Raw genomic sequence first — 20559 nt, 5'->3', positions numbered from 1 at the left:
GAGTCAGAAGCATAGACTGACTTGAACATGTTCCATAGCTCATACGGATTGCTTGAATTGTCCTTCTTTACGATTGTATTGAAGACTCCGTCGGTGAGATTGGCGCATAAAAGATTGGCGGCCTTTTGTGATTTCGCCTTCATGCGCTTCGACATGTCTGGTAAGGGAGGATTATCGATGAAACTCTCTAGATTGAACTCTGATAGGACCATTTGTATCTTCTTCTCCCAAATTTTGAAATTTTCCCCGGTGAATGTGGGTACTTTCATCGTCGGTTTGCTTCCGAGAGAGATGGAATCGTTGGAATCACTATCTGAGTCGGCCATTTTGCGGTCCTGCTCCTAGTTTTGGTGTTCTGAGGTTGCGTTCGTAGTCTTGAGACTGTAAATCTGAAAAACTCCAAAGAACTAAGATTTGATTCTTTATCAGACTAACTGTTATTGTAAATACATATAGCTGATGAATAGAAATGAAAGGATGTCTTGAAGTAAGAAAGAATTACCTAAGAGCAGGAACTAGGCCGCTCTCTACTGATAAGAGAGAATGAAAAGAAAGGGATAGGAAATGCAGATATGTGTCGAGTTGACTAATTGACTAGACAAACAATATCTCGGTATTAGTTCTCTACCTTTCTTTTCTTTTTTATCAAGTTGTCATTTCTTCTTACTTGAGGCGGTCTTTGACCTGAGGGTTTTCTCACTTGGCTTCGGCAAAGCGGCTGAGTAGCGATGCAACGTTTTCTGCTTACAGAACACGTAGCGTTAGCTACTGCGTTTCTGTTGCCTCTTTGCCTGACAAAGGACTCAACACTCTTACCAATAGTTTCTCCTGCTCTTTGAGCGGTATCGGGATGTTCGGTCTGGTTGCTCTTGACAGTTCTGTCTAAAAGAAGCAATAGCACATTAGTGTCTATCTCGTCAGGCTTATCTTGAGTTCTCCACAGTCACTTACCTTTGGCGCTAACTGAGATTCTCTCAATAAGTGAACGTGGGCCTGGATTTTCCTTAAGCCTAATCGGATTGCTTACGTTCGTCAGAACTGTAAAAATCCAAAGGATGATTTTAGTTTCACAACTCCCGCGGCTCCTGATTTGGACTGCGGAAGTGGTTCGCGTTTGCTTACCATTTTCCGCAGCTGAATTGGTTCGCGTGACCTTCCTCAATTTATGAGGATGGCTCCGCTCCCCTGAGCTGGAATTCTCACAGTATATAGACTTGGACATCCTTTTTCTTTCTTCTTTCTTTTTGTGCGGAAACTGAGGTCACCTTTCAAAACTGGTAAATTGGTGGTGTTGTCGGAATAGGATCTTTCTCCAAGGTACACTGAGGTTGTTATTGAGCCGCTTCCACCTCCCTAGCAAATTATCTCTTTTCCCCAACCCCCATATCCAATAGTTAACCTTGCACATATGTTTTTTGTATTAGGTCAATCAATATTACACCATTGGTCACAGGGCGGCAGAACCGCCCATAAACCCTAGTCTGTTATTATAGAGCCAAAAACATGTACTACATCTTTACCAATTACCACAAAGTAAAGTCCATTTTGGTTATGGGTTGCAGACCCAGAGCGCCGTTTGGTGGGATCAACAAAAAAAACCCATTGTTTTTCCCAGAATAGCTTTCCCCTCTCTGGCACAAGAGTACCAGTAATCTATCCTCTTGCCTTGATCATTATTGTCCACATAACTTTGCTCAGCACCCTCTTCCTTTGAATCTTCTTGATGGGTGCAGAAATTCTAGGTAAAAAGGGCAAAGTTTCTCCCAAAATTGGATGACTTCCCGTGGGCTAAAAATTCAGTTCTGTCAGGCCAGGTTAAACCTTACTGGCTGGTGAGAACTTGATCTCAATCACTTTTCACCAGCAAGTAAGGTTTAGATCTGTGAAATTTTAGTCTGTACAGGGGGCGTAGATCCTACGGGAAGTCTTCCATTTATCAAGAGAGGAATCACAAATTCTCGATCATAAAAACCTCCAACAGAAATTCATGTTGGTTGTAAACATTAGTTGCCCCCACCGAACCATCGGAGAGGAAAAAGAAACTGAGCAGAGTGGGATTTGAACCCACGCCCGAAGACTAGTGATGCTAACTCGCCAGAAACCGCTGACACACCTAAAACTAGCGCCTTAGACCACTCGGCCATCTGCCCATGTGTGGACCGGTCTCTTGGGGAATCCCATTCCTAAAAGACTTATTCGCCCGAGCAGAAACATGTAGCATATAAGCTTAGCTTATATCTTGATCGGAGTATTGTTGAAATACACAATGATACAAAAAGAGAAGCAAGAAAAGTAGAACAACTACAACAAAAATGTATGTACATCTACAGTAGTAGGAGGAGAGGTAGTGTCTGTCTGTTCCTAGACCATAGACACTCCGATAGAAGAGAAACGAGATCCCGAATGGGGGAAGCCTGTAAAAGACGAAACGAGAGTGTTGGAAAAGAAGACGGTGCAAAAAGGGGTACATCGATGAGGAAGAACGAAAGTGTCCAAGGAAAGCAGGAGAGAAGGGCGGGGTCGGCGGGCTCAATAAGAGTGTCTGAAGGCGAAAGAGAAAACACGGATACATAGACAATGTCAACAAGAGGAACGGAGAGAGAGAGCGAAAAGGTGATAGAGAGGGTCAGTCGAGCTCGTTCAAGTCAGACGAGTGAGCGAAGCGAGACTGGTGATCAAAAATAGTTTGTAAGGGTTGATAAGTGTGATTGGCGGCGGATCCGAGGGGACGGGGATGAGTGGAGCTAGGGCAGGAGTCATTGACAGTCGTGGTGGTGGAGGTAGTAGTAGTGACGGAGGTGGATGAGAAGAAGGTGGAAGAGTCGGACGAGCTGGAGGGCGAGAGGGGACGGGAGAGGGGGATGAATGCGCTCGAGAGAGAGGGGAGGGAGTTGTTTGTAGCAGTCTTAGGGGGCTGGAGGGTGGCGAACCTGAGCAGTTTCTGGTCTGGATGATGTGATGAGGACCCGGCGGGACCCTGGAGCAGCCGGCTGCGACGTCTGTCGGCGAGCGAGAAGGCATGGGAGAGTCCGACGTGGGAAATCGTGCATCGTAGAGGAGGGAGGTAGCTGGCCGTCGGTCGTCGGACGCCGAACAGCTTCTGAAAAAGACTGCTCGGGTCGTCGCTCCCCTCATACACCGACGACGTCCCCGTTCGTCCCGTCGCGGAGGACGTTGCACGGAATGAGGATAGCGAAAGGTCCATCGTCGAGTGGCTGTCTTTGAACATCGACGAACTGCTTAAGCTCGAACAAGCTGGACTGATCGGCTCTTGGGGCTCGTCAAATAGTAAAGGGTAACTGTTTCGGGAAGAAAATAATAATAATCTCAATATCTCTCTAACGTTGTTTGTCTGAAGTCCCCGCAGGCAAAACGCACCAAGAGATCATGAATTTCAAGATGCAGATGAAACTGGTGGGTTCCGGGCTGCTTTGGTCGGCCTGATCGGGGGAACCCTTGGTCGATGATGGGCTGGGTAACTTGCACATCATTGCATCTGAAATCAAGTCGGATGATCGGATCATGGTGGGAGCCAAGCAGGTGGCCAAGTTGTGAGCATCCATCTTGTTGTGTTCTAAAACATGGAGAGAAAATCACCAGCGTCAGAAACACGGAATGGCAGAGACTAATGGAGTGCATGGGAGAAAAAAATCACCAGAATGGAGGGCCAAGTCGTGGCAGAGTTTGAGGACGTAATCGAGCAAGATGTGGGCCGGTTTCGGTCTCAAGTCCTTCAGGATGTGTTCCCGGAGATAGTCGAGTACTGCCTGGTTGTGGGTATTGAGGGATGATTGATCGTGATGAGAGGGGATGATAGGCTGGGCATAGATCGGTGGGCAGGCTCTGAAGAGAGAATAGAAGTCCGCAGGAAAGATCGGCTGGGGCAGCTCTCGTAAAAATAGCTTGATCAACGAGGCTGCGAGGAAAGGCCCGTCTGCGTAGTCTTCCATCTTCACTGGCTGGCGTCGGTCGTAGGCATCCCTGATGATTTGAGTGGTGGTGAGGGAAGGCGGTCTGCGGAAGAGTCCCTCGAATTTCATCCCTTTTTTGAACTACGTCTTAGCACCTTTCTCTTTCTGTTTTTTGCCAATAGGATCAACTGACCCGATGATCTGATACAGTTTGCACAGTCTTGGATGACTTGCGGGATCCCATCCTGCCCCTCAACTCCCATCAATTCTTCTAGGGAGACTTTGAAGACTGGGGGCTTGCGGAAGGAGGGTGGGACGGTGATGGCTGGTTCGATTGTCAGATCGTACTTGTACACCTCTGGCGGGATGCAAATCCTGTGTTTGATATCAAATACGACATCAGACGGAATTCTTTGGTTTAGAGAGAGAGAAAGATGAGCACTGAACTGATGGATGGGTACCAGGCTTGCAAGTGTTGAGAGATCCTTGATCCATTTGATCTTGCGAGACATCTTCCAGCTCACGATGGTCTTGAGGAGAACCTGTACGGTAGTCTTGGCCCAGAAGGTGGGATGGACGACCCAGAGTGCGGTGAGGTTTTTTCTGATTGGCCGACTGAATTGTCTGTAGGAGAACAGGATCTGTTTGACAGTCGGTGCATGTTCGGCGGGTGAGGCGAAGATGACGAGTGAGTAGGGTCCGTTTGAGATGATGGGTGAGAATAGGCTGAGTGCCTGCTGGGTGAGTGAGTCGAGGGTGAGATGGGCTGGGAGTTTGGCCGGGAAGCTCGAGGCTGAGATGACTAGGAGCGGGTTGGATTGATGGTCGAGGCCGGCCTGCGCAAGATACAAGGGGGGTCAGTATTTGATAGCCCAGTGTGGATTGAGGATGGTAGTGTACCGAATAGATGATCTTGTGGATGAGTTGGTTTTGCAGGGCTGCTGAGCTTGAGGTGCTTGATGAGGACTCTGTTTCGGTTGCTGCTGATGAGGACGACTCCTGCGATGACTCGGATGAGGATGCTGTTGAGAATGAGGTGTCTGGCTGTTTCATTGTGGTCAACTGGGAGTGTTCCTGCCTGGTTTTCTGCTGTGGTCGACTAGAGGAGACCGGCGACAAAAACATATGACAGCCCTCGTCACCCGGGGGCTCTCCGGGGAGTAAGAGTCCAGACCGAACCACCTAGATCTGCATTTCTCCGCAAAAAAATTACATTTTGCGGCTGTAAATCAAGTCCATCTGCGCAGGGGTTGCAGATTCGAGGGGAAGAGAGTTCTCCAGGTTTTGGAAAAAAAAAAAAACATCTGGAAATATGACCTCCATGCCAAGGTTGTAGGCAACCATATTAGCTTCTGGCACCCCTCCGGCTTCCCTTCTCCAGTATGTTGCCCAAACAGCCCGTGCCTCCCACACTGCACAGGCAGCTTGTTGCTTAGAACGTTGAATTGTCTCATCTAGGGCTCGAAAACTTGGGCCATCCTGAAGCCACCTTGCTGCTATTTCGCCTAGATTTCTCGCAGGTACATAAATATGTCCATGGGCAAGACGCAAAAAGTGAGATGATTCCGGGGGGGATAGAAGTCAATTGCTGGGAACCTCATCAATGACCGAACTTTCCTACCTAAAGCTAGGTTTTTCTGTAATCTATCTCTTTCTTCAGAAATGATGCCAAATTGCCCCTGAAAGTCTTTGAGGCTCCTGCGCTTCGCAGAAAGAGATCCGTATAAATAATCAAACCTCGTTTTTATGATCTCTATGACATTACCCCTCGCCTAGTGGACGTGAAGAGATTTGCGCCGCAAGAAGCTGCTTTGCGGCGCGCCAGACTATGTACAGGCAACCTACTTCAGTGCATTGAACCAAATGGCTTGAGATGTGATCTTCAGGCGGCAGTGAGATGTACGATCCCTGCAAACTGCCTTGGGGAGCCTTGTATGTAGTTGTGCGAGCTTCCGCCTCACGCTGCTCGTCCATCCCGAGATACGCGTGGCCTTGTATACGGCGGGGGGATGCATCGGCCTAGTTCCGAACAAGCAGTCCATGTATCACAAACAGCTGATGACGAGCACAAATAATCATATCACACGATGGCAGCGGCTGTTCGGCCAGAGGCGTTGAGATTTGGTTGGCTCAGCTCATGGTGACGACGGTCATATTCAACATGGATGGGCATCCTTGGACGCATCAGTGTCGAATGCCTTGTTGCTCCCCTGGCAAGAAGTATCAAGAGAAGGAGGACCCAGTTTTAGCTGGGCCGTGGCTCGAATGCTACCCGTCGGCCACGCCAAGCGGCTCGTGGCCTGGCCTCTCCTCATCGAAGCAGTGTCTCGCTCCGCTTGATTGATAGCATGGATGGAGGAGCTTGATAAAAAGGCCCCTACTCTTGCTTTTCAATCTCTCTTTCCTCATCCACTTCACCCATCATCACTTCATCACTTAAATAGTATAGTTTATCTGCCACCTGTTTTGGTTTTTGAATCGACTTCAAAAGCAAATTCGCCTTTTTATCATTAACCTTTCGACTTTATCTAAGCCTCTTTCTAACCAACGCCGGCGTTACTTGAGTCATTTATCGATTTATTATATAACTATCAATCAGTTCTTCATCCTCTTTGAACTACCTGTTATCTTCCTCGACCCGGCTCCTCCCTTACGTTCAAGATGCTTTCCGTTTCAAGCGTTGTTGCTTGCCTAATGGTCGCCTCGATTGCGGTTCAAGCCACTCCTCAAACCAGCTCAGCAACATCGGCGGCTCTCAACAAAGTAAGTATCTTGAAGACGTGGCAGTTTCAGCCAACAAATGAACCCCATCCTTTTGATCTGGTGCTGATTTGCTTTACCTCCTTGAATAGACTGCCACCGCCCCTCAGACTTCTGCTATGCCCACAAAGAACATGGTCATGAAGCCCAGCTCGACGGCTAACGAGAGCCTGACTCTGGACGCACTCACCTCCGCGGGCACTTCTTCCTCTACTACTACCAGCGAAGCCCACACCCCAGCTGTCGATCTGTTAGCACCCTCGGCGACAACCGCTGAGCTCGACAGTCCCACAACTACCACCAGCGCTCCCTTGGCCGGCAAAAATGTGAAGACTACTGCGAAAAACACAACGAACCCTACCGAGAAGAAATCTGTAAGTCCTGTCTCCTGTTCTTCAGAAGCTCGCTTCTTGTTCTTGTTTGTGCCGACTAACACAAATTCTTCTTTACTTTCATAGTCTCAATCTTCCCCAGCTCCGATCTCGCAAGGAACCTTCGAATATATGACCGCGTTCCTCTCAGTCGGTCTATTGACGCTTGTGGTCTGATTGCACTTTGTTGTGATGTCTTTTCTTTTTCTGCTGTTGTTTGAGACCTTAAATATATTAAATATTTTTTCAACTATACATCAAGAGTTTCCCGAGTGAGAGAGCGTCGTCGTCCGGCCTGAAGCGTTCAAATTGGATTCTTGAGGTTTGTCGGGACTCGGAACAGGGCTCCGGCAAGCCCTAGGGTACAGACGAGCTTGATAAAGCCCCTGTCTGTTGGCTTGTATACTTTGGCAGGAGCTCGTTAATCTTGGTACATATGGTGTTGCAAGCGCGTCTGGGCACATACCCAACTCCCGCTTGGCCGAGTGCCTCCGGGGGTTGGGTACATATAGGATTGGAAAAGCAATCCAATACATGAGTATTTTATTGTTTTTCTGATCCACAAAATCTCAAAGAGGTGTATCGGGTTGGCAAATCCAATACAATAATAATAATTTATCACTGGTATTTTACGCGTCCGGGTATGTCATTTGAGCTGAAAAAACACCTGTGCAAGAAGGGTACCCGCCATTGGGCGCGCGGGCCGGGCGCGCCTCAGCGCTCGTACTGTCGGATTACACGTAACTAGGGAAATTGCGGCTGCGCCACAGAACAACAAATGTAAAATGCACAATTGGTCAAGTTCCAGCAATCAGAATAAATTAACAGAAGCCTTGAATCAGGGCTTAAGTCCTAAAATATTAAATGAAATTTCATCAAAAAGATGAAAAAATCAATTAACATACATAGTTGGAATCAGCAGTAGGCCACTACGCTATATGAGCGCTAATTGTTAGCATAGTGGCGTTGTTTTTGGGAAGGAATTCACAATATTAGCAGGATTTTATGCTGCTAGACTAAAAACTTAGTGTAGCTTTTTGTTTCTGCACTGACACTTTTTAGTGTTAGGGCAGAAAAAAATTTGCTACACTAACGGCTAGTGGCCGCTAACAGATTTCCCCCTCCTCCAGTAGTTTAGCGTAATAAATTCACTGCTATGCTAGGGCCCAAGAAACCAGGCAGAAACAACAGGCCAGTTTTTTCCCTATATTTTGTGACTACAGAAAAAAACTGGCCTCTTATTTCTGCCCACTTTTGTCCCTGTAGTTGCGCGGGGACAAAAGTGGAACCTTTCTCCCCAGTTTTTTGCCCAGGAGGCGTTAGCGTAGACAAAACTACGCTAACAGAAGCATAGCTTTATTCAACGCTAGCGCTGTTGAATAAAAAGCGGGACATATAGATAAAGTTGAGTGTCCGCCTTCCTTCTAGAATAGTTCCGGGCTTGTTTGGTAGTCAGCAATGAAACTCAGCAACATACAAATCCCTTCAGCACTCCTCTGTGAGTCTGATACAATCTGCCTAGTCTACAAAGGGTTCAACCGCTCCGCTTCCACACGCAAGAACTCCGCAAAGGTATGATTTTAGGGTAGGTAAAACCTCTCTGCACGCTTGTAATCCGTAAAGTGACACACAAGAAAACAGCTACTACAATGTTGTTACCGTAGAGTAGTAAGTGGAATGCCGGAAAAGCCATCCCCTAAGGTTCCATATCCCCCCACTCTGTCCGCCCCACCGTTCTCCATTCCCACCCGGCGTCGTCCACATCCCCCCTTCCCCGCACTAACAAACTCCACCTGCATTGCCTCCCAGCCTAGCACATCTTCCACACCCCGCGACTAGCCTCCGGAGTTAGTCTCTACCCAGCGCTTCCACCCCAACATCATCTGCTGATGAAGTCCGCTTCCGCTGCCCAAGTTCACCTACCTCCGCGCCGCTACTAGTCCGTCCGTGCGCTTGATACGCCGCAGTCCTACTCCAACTCTCAGCTAAATCTCCGTCTAGGCCGTGGCTTGAACCCCAGTTCCCCGCACCCGTGTTGGTCCCCTGGTCTGCGCCCGCCTCTGCCCGTTGACTTTCCACATGCTTTTTTTTGGTTGTACATTCAAGGTTCCCTCAGCAGCATATAAACATCTCTCAGGAATGCACAAGCTTTTCAATGAGCTCGGCCGCCCGCACTTTCTGGCCATGCTGCTTTGTGGGGCATTTTCTGACGGACCATCTATTTATACCACCACAGCGCTACCCATGAAAAATTTGAGTTTTAGCGGCTGTTATAAAACAACCACTCATGATATGCTAGCAATTTGTTTGCAATTTTTTTTTCTTTTTGAGTAGTGTTAGTAGGCAATTCCAGCAGCTAACAAGAGCACCACCGTGGTGTAGCATAAAAAAGCTAAAGCCACATGATCACTACAATCATTTGCAATTATCCCCCAGGAAAAAGGGACCTTTGGGTGGGGAAAATTGGTAACCATTTTGCAAGAAATACACCAGAAGTAAAAATTCAGCTACACTGATCAGCATGTTCCACCAGGAAAATAAAATAGTCAGTTGATGACAAGTGACATTACACCAGCTCCAGCCAGCTACCCACCATCTATCCAATATCTATCCACTATCTACCCCAATCTCCCAACCATCTCCTCAACTTCCAAAATTTACCAAGGAGGTCCTGTTCAGTTTTTGATGAGCCCAACTGATCCTCAGCTCTGTCCAGCTGATACTCAGCTTTGGTACCCAGCTCATACTCAGCTTTTATGCCCAGCTCATACTCAGCTTTTTCACACAGCTCACTCTCAGAATTGGAATAAAGCCTTTTGACCAGTCCTTGCCCAGGTGATGCCCAGCTTTGTAGTAGTCCTGGCGCAGCTGATGCTCAGCTTTGTACCAGTCCTTGCTCAGCCTTCTCCTAGTCCTGTCCCAGATGACGCTCAGCTTTGGCCCAGTCCTGGGCTGGCTGGCCAGCTGATGCTCAGCTTTCTGAGTATCAACTGAGCCAGGCCAGGGAAAAAGATGGGAATCAGCTTGGACAGGATCAGAGCTGAAAATCAGCTAGGCTAGGGCTAAAGATGAGCATCAGCTGAGCCACAGCCAAGACTGAGCATCAGCTGTGCCAGGTCCAAAGATGATCATCAGGTGGCCAGTTCCAAAGCTGAGCATCAGCTGGGCCAGGGGAAAAACTGAGCATCAGCTGAGCCAGGGTAAAAGCTGAGCATAAGCTGGGCCAGGGCCAAAGCTGAGCATAAGCTGGGCCAGGGCCAAAGCTGAGCATCAGCTGGGCCAGGGCCAAAGCTGAGCATCATCTGGTTTTTTCACATTGAGTGCTTTGATCCTGACACCTATCATGTGAGCCCCAGATGTGCTGGTGGAGAGGAGCAGCATTGGAGCTGAAAACAAAGCTGAGTCATGTAACTTGCCATCAAGTGACTACTTTTTTTCCTGGTGAATTCAGCAAAATAAAAAAATCACAAACTGAGCAGAATGGATCTGTATTCAGTCTGGCAATCTTTGGGTTGGTGCTGAACGTGCTCAGTTGAGGATTTAATTAATGTTGCACTCATACATCCTGACTCAGGGTGTAAATGGGTCGGGCCAACCCAAAACTAACCCAAGACCCGTCGGGTTTTGGGTTGGGTTTGGGCACATTCTTAAACAAAATGACATGACCCAAACCCGACCTGACCCAACTTTTAAAATTTTCCGGTTGGGGCCGGGCAGCCTATTTCCTAATTGGGTCAGCCCGGGACCCAACTATGAAGCCTCCAACAGTCAAGTTGGGGGCTTTTGGCATCTAAGAGGTCGGGTCGACCCAAGACCTGAACCTAACTTAACTAAGTCCTTCTCTATGTGGAGGGGGGATGCCGTCCCGCAGGGACCCTCCAAAGGAGGGACTTATGCTCTATGTCAACCTTGTGGCTTGAGAGAATTTCAAAAATGCTGTTTTTTGATGTTTTGTAGCAGCACCAATTCTCAAGGGGGGTTCACGATTGGATTTCACCAGCAACTTTTTATCACCTCACCAGTAGAGATGCGCACTCTGCACAATTAAATTTTTAGCCTCACACCAGGAGGATTTTATGCTGGCTGAGCAAAGGAAACGTACTGGTGCCCATCACACCATGAACCTGGGTGGGTCAAGACAGGCCATCAATCTCACACACCTCAACCTATGAAAGGCATCAGGTCAACAACACCCATACATGCACCCCACTAGATGACCAACCTGGTCTTTGGGTGGATACATACTCCACTCAATGACTTTGGGTCATTGAGTGGATCACCACTACCCGGTCATCAAGTGGGTACGCACTCCACTCAATGACCGAGCCGGTCATCAAGTAGGGTGTGTATCCACTTGATGGCCAGACCGGGTCATTGAGTGGATACAAACTCCACTCGATGACCGGCTTGGTCATCAAGTGCACACACCCCACTTACTCAACTCAATGACCCGGCCCGGCCATCAAGTGGATACACACCCCACTTGATGACCGGCTTGGTCATCAAGTGGATAACTACTCCACTCAATGACCCGGTCTGGTCATTGAGTGGATACAAACCCCACTCAATAACCGGCTTGGTCATCAAGTGGAATATAACTACTCTACTCTACTCCACTCAATGACCCGGTCCGGCTATCGAGTGGATACACACTCCACTCAATGGCCGGACCAGGACATCGAGTCAAGCAGTTATCCACTTGATGGCCAATCCGGTCATCAGGTGGATATTCACTCCACTCAATGTCCTGTTTGGTTCATCGAGTGGAGCGGGTAGCCCACTCAATGACCAACCCGGTCATTGGTGGAGTAGTTACCCACTCAATGACCAACTCGGTCATTGGTGGAGTAGTTATCCACTCAATGACCAGGTCCGGCCATCGAGTGGTATGTGTCCACTCAATGACCTGGTCCGGCCATTGAGTGGAGTGTGTACCCACTCAATGACCTGGTCTGGTTATTAAGTCGAGTATGTACACTGCCAGCATATTTGGCTGGGATGAAGTCATCCCAGTTTAACTGGGATGCACCCAACCAATTTAAAATGGGTTGATCTTGACCAATGAAATATAAATCCAAGGGGGGTACCTTGGACTTATATTTCATCAGTTGAGATCAACCAAGTTTAAATTGATTGATTTCATCCCATTTTAACTGGGATAAACTCAACCCAGCCAATTATGCTGGCAGTGGTAGTTATCCGCTCAATGACCGGCTAGGTCATTGAGTGGAGTGTGTGCAGTCGATGGCCAACCCAGGTCATCGAGTGGAGTGTGTATCCACTCAATGACCAGTTTAGTCATTGAGTGGGGTGTGTGCGTGTGTCCGATCACCGGTGTTGGGGAAGAGTTGAGTGTGTACCCGACCCGATGACCCGTGTTGACCAGCCATCAGATGGAGTTATGCAGCCCAGGTGATGACTGGTATTGACCGGTCATCGGAAGGGGTGTTGTAAAGTTTTGCTGGTCCTTGTTGGTTGACCAGCAAAATTTTACCATTTCTGGTGGTAATTTTATGGCCCAAATGTGCACCAGCAAGGAAGATTTTATGGGGTCACCAGGAGCCAAAAATCCAATTTTGAATCCCCCTATTAGGGGGGTTCACAAGTGAATTTTTTAAAACTTTGGAGGTCAATTTAAGGCCTTTATGAACATAATTTTGATATTTTGGCAAGATGTCCAGAAAAAGGTGTGACTGATCAATCAGTGCAATTTATGAACTTTTTGGAAATATGTTCATAAACAGCTTAAAATGGGTCCTAAAGTTTTACAAATTTCAATTGTGAACCCCCTTATGAGGTGATTAGGCGTTGGGGGAACAAAAGATGCAGAAGACCATGGAGAATCTTCCTACATATCTTTCAAATTTTTTGAAGCCTTGAGTGGCACTCAAATTACTTTTTTATGACCACCATCATGTTCACTTCATCCTTCATTAGGGGGGTTGACAATAGGATTTTAATAAAATTTTAAAGCTCATTTTAAGGCCTTTATAAACAATGTTTTGGATTTTTTTTAAGCTGTTCACATTTGGGTGTTCCTTGGCAATCAGAGCAACTTCTACGTTTTCTGAAAATTGGTTCACAAAGTCCTTAAAATGGGCTCTAAAGTTTTATTAAAATCCTATTGTGAACCCCCCTATTACACATCTTGCGCTGTACAGGATCCAAAACTAATGATATTACAAAGGGTATTGCAGATCAAAGAAAAGGGATGGGGGGAGATGGAAATAGTACATAGATGGGGACAGCTTGGGTGGTCCCAGAAATGAAAACTAGAAGGAATTTGGCCCAGAGACCCATGTGTTATGTTGATTATAAAAAAGTGTCCACCAAAAGTTGAAATTCTCTCAGGCTGCGGGGTAGACATAGCGCGTAAGTCCCTCCTTTGGAGGTCGCTTTGCTCCCCCAAGGAGGGAAATTAGCTAAGGGCCTGTACCATAGCAGGTTGAAAAACAGTTTTTCCTGCAGAAATCGTTTTTTTTGTGCAAAAAACAGTTTTTGCTAAAAAATGTGTACCACAGCACCTGTTTTTTGGGTCATCCAGAAAACAGTTTTCCTCAAAAAAAGGCAATTTTCAAAAACAGGTCTGACCCTGTTTTTCACAGCTGTTTTTCCTCCCCCATCACCTTCCATCACCTCATTACTCCAAGTCCGGAGCAAGCCAGCAATCAATCATCTTTCTCCAGGAAGTCCTCCCTCTGCTCGGAACGAACCATCATAGCTGACCAATCCAATCACTACAACTGGATTGGTCCAAGGAAAACAAAGAGAGTTTGGAAAAAAGAGTCCTTCTGGTTTGTCCTTCATCTCTCCTCCTTTACCTTGGACCGCTCTTCTCCTTCTTCCCACTTGGATCACTCTGTAGTATTGGTCCAAGAGGAATTGTCTCCTCTCTCTCCAAACAATAGAACTTGATCGTTCCAAGAGAAAAGAGAACTCGATTGTTCCGAGAGAAAAGAGAACTTGATCTTTCCGAGAGAAAAGAGAACTCGATCTTTCCAAGAGAAATGAGAACTCGATCATTCCAAGAGGAGGAGAAATCAAATTTTTGGGGAGAAAGGAGAAAGAAACCTCGGGTCCCTCCTCCTTCCCTCCCCTTGGACATATAAAGTTAAATTGATCCAACAGGAAGGGGGAGGGAATTAAATTTTGACCCACCCATCCCCTCGGATTGGTATTCCCTCCTGCTTAAATCTCTCGGGCCAATCTATGGGCAGGGCAAGGAGGGAGTTCCTCTTGGACCAACAAGTTAACAGAAGGGAGTTGCTCTTGGACCAATCAGTCCAAGACAACTGGAGGAGTGATTGCAGGCCTCCTCCCTCTTGGGACGGTCTCTCCAATCCTCTCGGATCAATCTGTCCGATCCTCTTGGACCGACAAGTAGATTGGTCCAAGAGGGGGGAGTGTCAAAGAGCGTCTGAGGTTTTCATGAGTAGGGAAGGCACCACAATGACCCCTTCCCTACTCATGAAGATTTGCAAGGGTACCGAAGATTGTCTTTGGGTGTATTGAGCTGATGGATGGTGGAGTGGAGGAGTGCGGATATTCTGGAACCAAGTGATGGTTGTGGTGCACGTTTATTGAAATCTGTTTTTCTGAATGCGGGTTTTTTGAAATATCTGAAAAGCGCAGAAAAAAAACTGTTTTCCCCGTGCAAGAAAAGCAGAATTTGTATGGTATACACCAGGAAAAAACAATGATCACTTGTCTGCAAGTGACATCAAAAAGTACAAAGGCCCCTTTCTACTTTGCTATGTCACTTGTTGGCAAGTGATCATTCTTTTTTCCTGGTGACGTACAGGCCCTAAGTTAGGACCCAAACCAACCTGAAATAGTATGACATTGGGTTGGGTTTGGGCAGCATATTTTAAAATCTTCCCCAACCCAACCCAACCCGCGCTAAATGTTGGGTTGGGTTTGGGCGCTGTTTTTCAACCCAAACCCGACTTGTTTACACCCTGAAGCCTGAAATAAACTTATTGAAGGCCCTTATAATATCCTACTAACAGAGAATTATTCATTGACAGTATCATCTTCCTTTGAATCACTGGAACAATCACTGTGCCTTTATTGCAACACATGGACCAGCACGCACAATCAGTGCCTTTTTCACATCCAGTTTGTTTACAGACCCAGTGCAGATCATCACAGCTCAAACAGTAGTTGGAGGAAGGACCTGAAGCAGTGTTGTATCTTGTCTTTGAACTTCCAAGGCATGTATTATTCAGTATGATTTTTCTGGTTTGGAACCACAAGTCCTGGGCTAATTTTCATCATCAGATTTGTCTATTTTTTGTTTGTATGAGTCAAGATTGAGATGGTAACTTGATTGGCCAAACAATGCAGAATTCAATATTTATTTGATGAACTGATCACACTTTCAGTCCCCTCAATCATTATCCAGACATCTCTTTGGTGACCAATTAACTGGTAACCACATTTATCCACTTATGCTGTACTGGAGCCTGTGCCCGGCCTCTTAGAAACCAATAATTCATGACGGATCCAAAAGAAAGGCAAAAAAAATACCAGTCGTGGTCAAGAATGACACAAGTGTAGATGTGCGCTATGCATCCTGATGTTTTGGGAAATGTAACACACAATTAATTGTCTTTCTGAGCAGGTAATTGGGGTACAAATCTTATAGTGTGAATCCCAGAGGCAAATTGAAATTATAATGAATATCACATTGCTGAGCTAATGCAGGATGCGACTCTTTCAGCCAAACTTCTTGTGCGCATAAAAATGGATTTAGAAATAGGGTGTCAACAGTACTGTAGAGAATAAATAGATAAATCCAGATTGCCAATTGTACTTAAATTCAAGCATGGCAATCTCTGAAAATGGTAATTATACAGATTTGGTAGGAGTGTATTGTAGACAATTTCAAATGGTTCTTTTTTCCGCGTGTACATAAATAGCATCATTTGTAGGGGTGAAGGAATGAATTTTAAACAATGCCTCTGCTATGCTGGGTTGAATCATACACAGGGCCATTACACAGGGAAAATGTTGAGCCAAGTGAAGAACGCAAAACACAGTTGGAGTAGAATTAAATAAGCATGGGATTGAGGAAAAGCAAAGAAAAAAAATCAGACAGTTCAAGGGTTGATTTTTACCAATAGTCATGGCTTGAACTTATGAAACTTTTCATCAGGCAGAAGGTGGCCATACTATCAGATAGTATCTATCTATGGGACCATCAAATTTGATTCACTGGAATGGGGTCCCTGTACCATAGCAGTTTTCCCTGGTATACATCCTTTGAATTTTGCAACAATGAAATTGTTATATCAGAGTCAAGCTGAGGGAGAGAAACCCTGAAGTGTTTACAATTTTTTCTCTGTCTTCAGTGGAAAGGGAAGGCAATTCACTTGCTTAAAACGTAGGTATAGTTGAGGAATTGAAGATAAACACAGCAGAGTCAATTTAGATGTTCCAAAGGTGATTTTTGATGACTCAGAGGCTATTTAGTTGAGGAAATTCATGCGGAAAGCTATTGAATTATAGGAACTACTCACTATTTTGAGCAAACCAATCCTCATTGTGGGTCCTCTACTCATAATTCAACCAAGCAGTAGAAGAATGAAGATCATTTGGATTGAAAAATGCAGAGCTCTTCTTCACCATAATTAGAATTCATCTTTCTTGTTAATGGTTTGGATGCAGAATTGGTGTTGGTCCGGGCTTCTTGGAGGAGATTATCACTTTTTTATGCTGCCTTAATCAGTCAAATTCAATCCAAAAGATGATTGGGGACTCCCTGTTGGGGCACAATTGTACTGCTTGTATTATGGCCATTTAAGGTCCATGTGAGTAGGTGGTGAACTGAAAGCTCAGTCAATAAATGCCAACATTGGAAATCAAAGCTGCACGGCTTTGAAGCACAATTTGATATGGGGCTAGAGGCTTCTGGAAATCTGAAAGGTTGGGGGCATGGAGGATCAGTTCATGTGGAAGAAATGGGCTGCCAAGATGTAAGTCGTAGCAGCTGAACGGTCTAATGGGAATGGCAGTTAACTAATCATGAGACCCATACAAATATTTCAATAAAGGAGAGAGTACAAAAGGGTGACCAGAATTGTAGAGCAGCAAGCCTGGGGTTGAGGTTCTGCACTTGATTGCTAGCCACTGAGCCTACTATCTGTCCCAAGGCCTGATTCTGAGGCTCAACAGCAACTGAAGTACTGCAATGAAAGTTGAGTGCGGCTGTTTCAGGTTCGTAGTGGTCGCCTAGCTCTCTGCCCAGTCAATGACTTAATGCTTTGATGCTTTTGTCATACACCGGCACTAAAGATAAGCAGGAATAGATAGACCGATCTACAATCTGGCCGCGAGCGGCGTACATTGGACAGATATGAAAGAAAATCAATAAAATTCACTCTAAGCAAGGCTGAAACGCTGCGCTGCGCTACAAAAAAGCGGTCTTTTAGCGCAGCGCAGCGGGGAACCGCTGCGCGGTCAGCCCAAAAAGCGGTAGCGCAGCGCCAGTCCCGCTGCGCTACCGCTGAAAATAGCGGGGGCCCGCTTTTTCCCCAACCCAAAAAGCGGTAGCGCAGCGGACGGGGCCGCTCCTTTCAGCGCCGCGCAGCGGCCACCAAAACAGCTGCGCTTTGCGCTGCGCTGCGCTTTTTTGGCTGGCAGCGGGGGAGCGCTGCGCGGCCAGGTCAAAAAGCGGTAGCGCAGTGATGGTTCCGCTGCGCTACCGCTGAAAGTAGCGGGTTCCTGCTTCTTGCCAGACCCAAAAAGTGGTAGCGCAGCGGGCGGGGCCGCTACTTTCAGCGCAGCGCAGCGGCCACCAAAAGCGCTGCGCTTCACGCTGCGCTGCGCTTTTTGAAGCGCAGCGCTTTCATCCTTGCTCTAAGAATACAATTACATCTGATACACTCTTCTGTGAAAAGAAATTCCTACTTAGATAGTAAAATACCAAGCCCATTTGTATTTCACACAGCTATACTCATCACATAGTACAAGAATCTTTCAGCTACATATAATTTCTAGTCTCAGACAGTTTTATTTGAAAGAATTGGAGAACTTAAAGATATAATTTCTTTTATGAGTATGCTAATCTTTGACATATGCGTACAAGTTATAAAGAAAATAAAGAAAGAAAAATAACCTTAAAGGCAGATGTGATCTGCTATGAATAATAAAATAATAGAAAAGCTAATTTTATCAAGAGTTTTACTGATAGCAATAATATTTGTTGATGATTAAAAATCTGTTTGATGAAACTGTTTCTTATCAAACAAAAAATAAACAACAGGTTGAAATCAGTTTAATAAATCATATACTCGTTAGCTATAACTTATTAATGATTGAATTACTTTGCGAAGCAATGTTGCTTAGTCCAAATGAATCTTTATTGATTAAAGATCTTTCGGCTGATCTAAGAGAAAAAACAATAACTTGTTAGAATAAAGAGTAACTCATTGTTAACTCTTTTTAAGAAACAGTTATGTTTATCTTCCTTGGACCTTACTCACAACTATTCGGTGAGGTGATACGATCAATAAGATTCGTGTTATTTGCGTTGATGACGGTCAACGACTTTGCTGGACTTTTAGAGGTTTGAAGAACGTAATTAGTTCTTCTTTCTTTCCTCTTGACCTGCTTGATCATTAACTCACCTTGAGTTCGATGATCTCTGATTGTCATTGGAGAAGATGACGTAAATGATGTCACTTCTTGATTCGCAAGCAACTCGCTTGTTCAGCTGTTCCAAATCGGAACCTGCTGTGTCTACGCATGAAACAAAAATGTGTTTCAGCAATTCATCCTTGTGAGCATGTACACATCGTACAACTCACCTAGGCTTTTTCTCTTCTGAGAAATAACAGAATTCAAAGAATTCCAACATTATTTACTATATAAGGAGGCCTCTTCTACCCCTTCCTGTTGTCTTCTTTCCCCATGTTTGCACTTGATAATAATATTGTAGATTACTAGCATCCATCACTTGATATAAATAGTTGAATCATAATATATTGACATATTAAATAACTGAACATTGACATATAAATACAACTTGCCCCTTTGACATATATAAATATCATGCATATAACATTCCTCTTCTAAATCACTTACACATAACATTCCTCTTCTAAAACATTTACATATAACATTCCTCATCTCTTGCGCACTGAACACAGGTACTTGGGTTAAGAGTCAGATAGAATTCAGAATGGTTCTCAAAGATTGTGCCACACCATAAATTCTTAGTGTAAGATTCTCCCAGAAGCTTACTCAAGGAAGGCAGCCCTTCAAGCACCTGTGTAGTCTGTCAATATCTGTGACAACTAAATTTCCCTTCCAAGCTCCTATCTCCCGTTTGAGAGAAGTTCCACACCGGTTTGTAGACCAACCATCAAGGAGGGAAACTTCTCTCCTTGATGGCTGGCACAGCTTTTGGCGTGTGTGGCACCCTTGCTTGAAATCGGCCCAGGCTTTGTGCCAAACCCCACCCAATTTGTGATGTACCAAGTAGGGGTTGGGAGTGTTCCAGGTGGGCTTGAGGATTGGCCAAGTGGGCTTTGGGGTTGGCCATGCGCACTTGGCCTTTTTTAGCCAAAATTTGGTGAGTGCCCAGACAGGCTTGCAACACCTACTGTCTGACCGTGGGCCCTAACTTAACACAAGTCCCTTGCTTTGGAGGGCCTGGGTGTAGGCTGCCGGGTCACCCGGCCCCTGAAACAAGGGGATTGTGCCAAGCTAGCCGCGGGCCACACACATGGCAGGATGTCACACCAACCGCAGGTGCTGAGTCCTCCTGTTGTGGAGCACACCAAAATATTTCAAGGGGGGGGGGGGGGGCGGGAAGGTTGGCCCCTGTCTGCTCCTAACTTAACTAAGACCCACCAGGGTTCCAATCCATGCCCTTGGGTTTGGATCTAGGGTGTCCCAAGCCCAAATTGGAGGTATCCTTGGATCAGGTTGGGTCACAACAGGTAATTGGGTCAAGAAAATTTGAAATACTGCAAAAACATGATGTTTCAAATTGTGACTGCTTTGGCCAGCCAAATCTGAAGGCTGCAGCCCATTGCCCCTCTGGAAATCACATCAAGTCAAAATGCCCACTCTTGCAAATATGTCTAGGATACTCAGCCATTCCAGCAACAAGTGCTCCTTGTGAGTGCTCTTTCTTGGTTGGGCAACAAATTCAAACTTTCTCCAGAAACTGTGTGTCAACAAAAACCCTTGAGTCAATCTTTTGTTTAAAGAGCTGGACTGATAACACAATCATACAGCTCAAATGAATTATATTGTACATTTTTACAAGACTTGCTGTGCTACCGCCAAAAGTAGTGGTCTACCACTTTTTCTCCCAGCCAAAAAGTGGTAGCGCAGCAGGCAGGGGCGCAGCACAGAAGCCACCAAAACCACTGCGCTTTGCACTTTGCTACACTTTTTTTGGTGCGCAGTGGAAAACCGCTAGGCATCCAGGCCAATAAGCGGTAGTGCAGCGGGACCACAAGTAACAAGTCCCCACTCTTTCTGGCATGGAGGAGCAGGGGCAA

General features: G+C 46.0%; 2 protein-coding genes across 2 annotated transcripts; one reads left to right on the top strand and one right to left on the bottom strand.

Annotated features, from left to right (window-relative positions):
• Window positions 1–2529: 2529 nt before the first annotated feature.
• PtA15_6A256 (uncharacterized protein) lies at window positions 2530–5036 on the bottom strand (the record flags this gene model as incomplete). The annotated part of the gene is made up of 7 exons (XM_053169942.1): window positions 2530–2542; window positions 2931–3299; window positions 3379–3574; window positions 3656–4042; window positions 4105–4286; window positions 4359–4747; window positions 4812–5036. 7 exons carry the CDS (start codon window positions 5034–5036, stop codon window positions 2530–2532), a joined length of 1761 nt encoding a protein of 586 aa, XP_053021183.1.
• Window positions 5037–6572: 1536 nt separating this feature from the next.
• Window positions 6573–7219, top strand: PtA15_6A255 (uncharacterized protein; the record flags this gene model as incomplete). Its single annotated transcript, XM_053169941.1, has 3 exons — window positions 6573–6674; window positions 6764–7045; window positions 7130–7219. 3 exons carry the CDS (start codon window positions 6573–6575, stop codon window positions 7217–7219), a joined length of 474 nt encoding a protein of 157 aa, XP_053021182.1.
• Window positions 7220–20559: the final 13340 nt, after the last annotated feature.

Source organism: Puccinia triticina, chromosome 6A (assembly GCF_026914185.1).
Source record: "Puccinia triticina chromosome 6A, complete sequence".
In the NCBI taxonomy this organism is placed as follows: domain Eukaryota; kingdom Fungi; phylum Basidiomycota; class Pucciniomycetes; order Pucciniales; family Pucciniaceae; genus Puccinia; species Puccinia triticina.
This window is presented reverse-complemented; position numbering and strand designations above follow the sequence as displayed.